Below are 7,240 nucleotides of genomic sequence, written 5' to 3'. Positions count from 1 at the left end.
AGAGAGAGAGAGAGAGAGAAAGGGTTTAACCAAAATCTCTTAAACCATATATAATACTAATGCGAAATGAGCTGGTGATTTGCTTTGAAGGCTTCGACATTTGAACTTCGGAGCTTCGAAGATTCTAAGCTTCGAATTTTCGAAACTTCGAAACTTCAATATTTCAAAGTTCGAAGTTTCGAATAAATAAAATTATATGATTATTAATTTAATATAACAGTAATAGTATTGTAATAAGTGCGCACATTTACAAAAATTATACGAAACAAAATCTAAAATGAAATAAAGCTTCGAAGTTTTATTCTAAGCTTCGAAGCTTCGAATTTTTTGAAAGTAACAGTTCTAATGTGAAACGCGAAACGTTCTCCGCAACGAGAAGGCGGAAATTCATGCGCATAATGAGTAACCGTCTCCAGGTCTCCACGAGTCATACTGACGCAGTGCCGATTCGCATAACAGTGACAATGACGAAGAAGTCTTTTCCACTCGCTTGTCACTTCCCTCTCTTTCCACCATATACCGTATCATAATACTGGCGTCTGAGAGGAGGATAGGATCGTTACTACATGTAGTGGTAGAAGAAGGGAGGTGGAGTCGCGCTCGCGTCCGACCGGTACTCAGCCTCCAATATGTTTCTACGAGTTCGCTTGCGTATCATATACGTATACGCACGTAACAGACGTTCAGTGTAATACATGTTTACGAATATATATTCCCATCGGTACGCAGCGTATACATACGCGTGTTCGCAATTCTATTGGTGGAAAAGAAGTTAGTCGCTGATCGCTGTAGTACAATCTGGTAGTATATAAGGGCGACTCTTCCGCACTGGTCATTCATTATAAGTGGAAGGCATAGCAAGGCATCACGGTGCAACTTTGTGCGAATTAATCCACTCTTGGAAAATCAGTGTTTCCTCTTCTCACGCTTCCACGACTCTTTTGGTGGACTTGGTAATTGCCAAGCTGTCTTCCGCTTCTCAGTACAAAGCGTGTACTTATATCTAAGATTGGATTTTTCACTTACGGCCGGTGAGCATCTCTGCGATACGATCCGATCGCTCTACGATTCGCTCGCGGCGAAAAAGTTAAGAACCAATTGAGTTTTATCGTGGAAGAGAATTCTGACTGAATTTAGTATCGCAGAAGCGAATCCGACTGAATTTAACGATTAAATTTCTGACGTCTCTCGTACTAGCAGTATGTATACATGATTTTCTTCTCGATGTTTACTCTATCCTCGTTTTTGCCGAATTCTTTTTTCAACAGGACGGTCGCACAGCAAAATTTTTCACACAATTCTAATCTTGTATCTTCAAAAAAGATTGAATAAGTATTTTTCTTGAGATCTACAAAAAAAAATCAAAAATTTCGTGTGAGAGCTCTCGATCTTTTCTAAAATTGTATGTTTAGAAAAGATTAAACGCTCTTGAACACTAACGAAATTCGTGATTATTTTATAGATTTCAAAAAAAGTCCTTACCTTTTTTATACGGAGAGAATTTTCTTTTTAAATTTATCCTGGAAATATGGTAGTTGTGATACAATACAATATTTTTAAAGATTTTTACCATGCACTTCACTAAAATTAATCAAACTTATTATATACTTTATTGTAATTTTATTAATGAATGAGAGAGAGATTTACATTAAAATTCTTTGAAATACAATGTTGTCTCATAACTATCACATTTTCAGGATAAACTCTAAGAAAAAAATTCTCTCCGTATAAAGATTCAAAAAATTTTTTTTTCGCTCTATTGAAAAAGAGATAACGAGTATTAATACAACCGTATTCTGTTGAAAAAGAGATAACGGGTATTAATACAACCCGTAACAACGGGTATTAAACATTAATTAAACATTACAGGCAAAAATATGGTTTTGGCAATTCTGATCCCAGAATGGTCTTTTTTGACCATTTTTCTATCGATCTGTATGGTTACGCTCTCGGTGCCATTGATGATACGGAGGACTAAGTTTTTGTATGCCTTAAAGAACGTGCCACATCCCTCAGCGTTGCCGATTGTCGGTAACGCTTATCAACTTAACTGCACACAAGAAGGTAAGTCCCTAAAGCTGGTAACTTACTTCTCTATCATATGCCTGTGGTGCGCACACTGTTACACAAGACATATGGGGACCTACTACTACTACATTTAATGTCGAACGACGAGATTACGAAATTTTGTTAGAGAAGGTTTTTCTTTGGGCAAAGATACTCTTCGGTGGTTTTGCCCATTACCTCCCGAGAGGAGATACGAGCGTATAATGAAAATTTTTATTTTTTGATGCCGCCGGGAATCGAACCCGGGAACTCTAGCATTGCAGACCAGTGCGCTGTCCGCTATGCCACGCTCGCTCCCAAAGATCCGCTCTCTTTATACGAACTAAGAAGCATTTTGCTGATATAGTTAAATACAGATCTGGAACTAATTTTGTTAGGCTATCAAAATAATTATATCCAATTTAGGAAAAAAGTCGGTACTCTTGAATAACTCGGAAAATATAAATTTTATAGAAAAATATTTCAGATAAAAGTTGCAGAATGTAAAAAGGTCCAAATATTTTTATCAAAATTGTTTTTTAAATAATAATACATGTTGATGCATATGATGTGTTGATGACTGTCGAAGTGTTGGACCGATCGTTTGAAAATAAATGTAAATAATATTTCTCAATGCTGCTATTATTTGTCGAATAGGTTGCATAAAAAATATTGTTACGAGGAAAACCGTATACAATGTAAAGAACGGTTTTATTGAAATATTTTAAAAAATTAGACAGATACAAATCTGAAAATAATTTTATTGGATTATCAAATTAAACAGAACGCTCAAGTTAATTGTTAGATTGTTAAAATTTTTTGCAGTATTCTTATCACGATAGAGTTTTCTACGCAATTATTTTAACAATCCAATAAAATTATTTTTATAATATTATTTATTAAAATTTTTAAATACTTTAGTAAAATTGTTTTTCCTGTGTAACAATCGAAATAATGTTTGTCTAAAGATTAAAAATAACAAAATATAAAAAAGAGAAAAAAATAATATTGTGTTATATATTCATAATATATTCATTGTTTTATAACTCAAGTTGTATATATAGGAATAGTTGAAAAAGAAATGATTATTTATGATTATGATTATTTAAGTAAATAAAAAAATAGTATTTTTGTACAAGATGAGAGAAAATTAAATTTGAAAGTTTATCCGATAAAATTACATATTGTTTAATATAGAATATTTTATTTACATTTTATTTACATATAATAACTATTATATGTTATAGATATGCAGTACAAGACGTGATACTTTATGCTAAAATAAATAACTTCTTTTTGCAAAATTGCGTCCGAAGAGTAATTTTTGTAGAAGAGCAGATTGAAGTTAACAAAGGAGCAAAAAAATTATTTATTGAACACAATTTTGTTAAAAGAAAAAGTTATTTGTTTCAGCATAAAGTATCACATCTTGTACTTCGCAGGCGTGAATTTTAAAACACCCTGTATATATAATTAATAAATAGTATTAAAGTATTTCTCCGGCTACAATCGCGTTAGAAAATTAATCGCGTACAACCTACGAATATGCCTCTCCGCGTGTGCTCTCTAAAGAGAGAAACTTTTGAGGCGAGCATAAATGTCGTATTTGTATACACAAACACTAGTCCGCATTGAAGACAGTGAAATTTAATGTAATAACAGCATGTCCTTGTCTCGCTACTTGACGTGCGAGAAGGAGAATTCTATCAAATTACTAGTTTAAACTACTCTAATTCAGAAACGGTACCGCTAGGCCTCCTAATCTTTTTTTATAACGGTCCTATAATATTTCTACATTACATATTTTTTTTTATCTGTAGATTTTCGCTGCAAAATATTAAACATTACTTCGGCAAGGAGTTCACGTGTTAAAAGCTGAATTTAAAGGTGAATATCTCCATTTCGGTACTGCTAGGATCTTTGAAATTTTAACTATATATAGATAAAATTATTTTAAACATAATATCCAAATTTCAAAAAAATCTGTAGGAACTAAATTTTTCGGAGAAATACCTTAAGTAAAATACCTAAAAAAATTTGTTTTGCGACAAATTATATTTTTATTCATACATTTTATAAAGTAATAATTTGCAGAAAATATAAATATTTTCTTTTAGAAAGATAAGATTAAATTAAAACTCTCTTTTAATTTATTACTTAATATTACAAATATTACACATCATTTGACCTAAGTATTAATAGAGCAGTGCGATTTTCTGTCTTATGACGCGTAACGCATTTGAAAAGCAATGAAGCTTTATTGACATGAGACGACGTTTGCATTTTTCATATGTAAAAGATTCCTTTGTCATATAAATCAGCGTGAAAATATCTTAAATAAAGTCAAAAGGACAAAAAAAGCAGATTTACTTCAGTAAGTAGCATCAATTTTCTATTGTTAAAAAAATATTGAAAAAGAAAAGAATAGTTAGGAGTGATATATATTATATTTATATATTATATTCGCTTCGAGGAAAAAGGTTTATATGTTCAAATTGAAATCTGAATTTATTTTAGGGAAAGAAATAAAATAATTTTTTTTAGCTATTTATATATATTTATAAGATGTTATTCATTATTATATTTGAGATGTAGAAAATTAATTTGTAATACAACTTATTAAAAATATAAGAATTTTTCTGTCATTGAAGATAGCCCGAAAATTTCAAATGTTTCTCGTTTTGTCTCGCGATTCCGAGACTTTGAAGAAAGCAATTTGCCATCTTCTGATTTAGTTTTCCTTGGAGGAAATTTTATTGTTTAACAAACACTTAATGAAACAAGTATAGAATTAAACAAGACAAAGTTTAAAAGAAATAATTAAATATAAAGTACACACAGACAGAAACATTTCCAAAAATTATTTAAAATGCTCTTCTCCGGTCTGGATGCATTCTCTGAATCTGCGTTTCATATTTTGTCATAATATTCCTGAAATTTTACATAAATATTTGCTTACACGTCCATTTACGATACACTCTCTTAAAATCTCTTAAAATGCACTCTCTTCATGAACTTGAAATGCTCTCAAATGTAAAAATCAATTGGGTTCGAAGTTCAAGCATAACAAATCGAGCAGTTTATCATGCAACGGAAGTTTTCTGTGACCAACATGTTTTGTAGAAAAATGACCATTTATAAATACTAATAAAAATTTTTTAAAAAATATTCTGTCTTATGTATTTTTATTTTTGTTTGTTTCCATTAAATTGTGTCTTGTTTAATATATGTTTCATTAATTGTTTTATACCTTTATTTTATACTATTGTTAAATAATAAAATTCGTCCAACCTCAAAAACTAAATGTTTCTAGATCCAAGTTTATATAAACTTTTCTAATGTTTGATATGAATACGTTCCTGAAATATTGAACAATTGTAGCGTTTTCAACCGTAATGAATTTGATTGCTTTGATGCCCGTTTTTTTTATCAATGTAGTTTAATTTTAATCTCGATTCAACTAATTCCTCATTTTTTTTTAATTTTAAGAATTAGAAAAATGAAGAGTAAGTTGAGATGAGATTAAAGTTAATCTACATTGGTAGAAACGGGTATGAGAGCGATTAAATACAATTTGTTAGGAATTTAAGTTTGTTCCGAAATGTATTTTCGAATATAGGTCAACTCAGGTCAGATCAAGACAATCTATAAGTAACCCAAGATGAAACTTATGATGCCATTTATCACTCTCGGAGTGGTCAAACTTGCTACGGCTAACAATATTATTATTTAAATACACTCTCTGTTATAAAGTTTTCTAAAAAAAGACTTCTTACAACACATATTATATATAGACTTTTCTAAAGAAAGATCTACAATAATCATTTCGCGCAGATTTCTTATGCTGTTTGTCAGCGTGCTACAAAACGGATTTTCACGCCACATCGAATACAAGTTTTAGCACTATTGGATTTTTCATTTCCATAATTTTATAAATTTTTTAATAAATCAACGGCATTCTATTTCTTAAGATGAAATCACACTATAATAATTGCAAAAATTAAAATATCAATATTTTGACCTTTACAAATTCTCTGTCTCTTCTTAACGATGATCTTTGAAAATTTGCTTCTCGCAGCATAAATATTACGTAAGAATAAGTACATAAGAACAAGTTGCGCTGTAACATTCATTCATTTCTTTTCTTCTAAAATATAGAAAATACAAGTTAGCATTATATCGAGAATATACTTAGCACATTCCACATTTATTATTTAAATATAAATCACTAAGAATTATCTCTCGATTAAATTATCTCACTTAAAAATGAAGATAACTTTCATCTTTAAACATAAAAATATTATCATAAATCACATTGTGATTAATACTCAAGCATAGTCTGTAATCATTAAACTCGTATGTTATGATGTAATGCAATTATCAATGTTGCATTACTAATTCTCGGACATTCTGAATTCTCTCAAAGACAGTTCTACGAATTTAACTCTCGGGGATCGACGAAGTGACGCGAAATTCACAACAAGTCGCGTTATATCTATATTGCTGCTTTGTCAATTCGCGGCGCAGACCCGTTCCGTTTAACTCGACGACTTTGCTTACAAAATTTGCATGGGTAATTTTGCAACCAGAGAATGCAATGCAACGAAAGATATTGAGAACAGACACGTACCAGTCGCTGTATGATTAGCGCTGTGATCAGAAAATACTTGAACGATCTGATCCAGATATTCTAAATCATATTCATTCATTCACGAGTACTTAAAAAGTACTTTTGCAAGAATAAAGCAGCATTTTGCGAAACATGAAAGTAAATTTCTATCACAAATGGCGCTAATTTCATAATAGTATTGTAACTTCGCTGAAATATACTGTATGTATATATTATTACATACATATTTATATTTATATTATTTATGATCCATTTTATACCATGTAAAGAAAATGTAACAATTTTTGCATTCACGAGAAAGAGATACATTTTACATCGCAAAAAGTTAAACAATTCATTCTATATATGCACATATTTTTCTTTTTTCCTTCTAATTTACGATACAGTGCAAAAATGAAGTAACTACACACGAAATATAATATAACTATAATATATACTTGGCGTAAAAAAGTTTTGAATAATTACATAACATTTTAATCATATGTAAAACGACAATATTTTTATTTTATAATTAGATATAGATATGTTTTTTAGATGTTAAAAGATTAAAAATGATTGAAAAGT

The 7,240-nt window shown here is 30.2% G+C and overlaps 1 protein-coding gene across 1 annotated transcript in view; it reads left to right on the top strand.

The window, feature by feature from the left end:
* Nucleotides 1–1,877: 1,877 nt before the first annotated feature.
* LOC105627355 (cytochrome P450 4c3-like) overlaps nt 1,878–7,240 on the top strand; it is a 21,828-nt gene continuing 16,465 nt past the window's right edge. Inside the window, exon 1 of the mRNA XM_012208640.1 lies at nt 1,878–2,064. Within this exon, the coding sequence (XP_012064030.1) occupies nt 1,878–2,064 (187 nt within the window). The remainder of the gene's footprint in view (nt 2,065–7,240) is intronic.

Source organism: Atta cephalotes (assembly GCF_000143395.1).
Source record: "Atta cephalotes unplaced genomic scaffold scaffold00008, whole genome shotgun sequence".
Lineage (NCBI taxonomy): Eukaryota > Metazoa > Arthropoda > Insecta > Hymenoptera > Formicidae > Atta > Atta cephalotes.
Note: the sequence above shows the minus strand (reverse complement) of the source record. Positions and strands in the feature narration are given on the sequence as shown.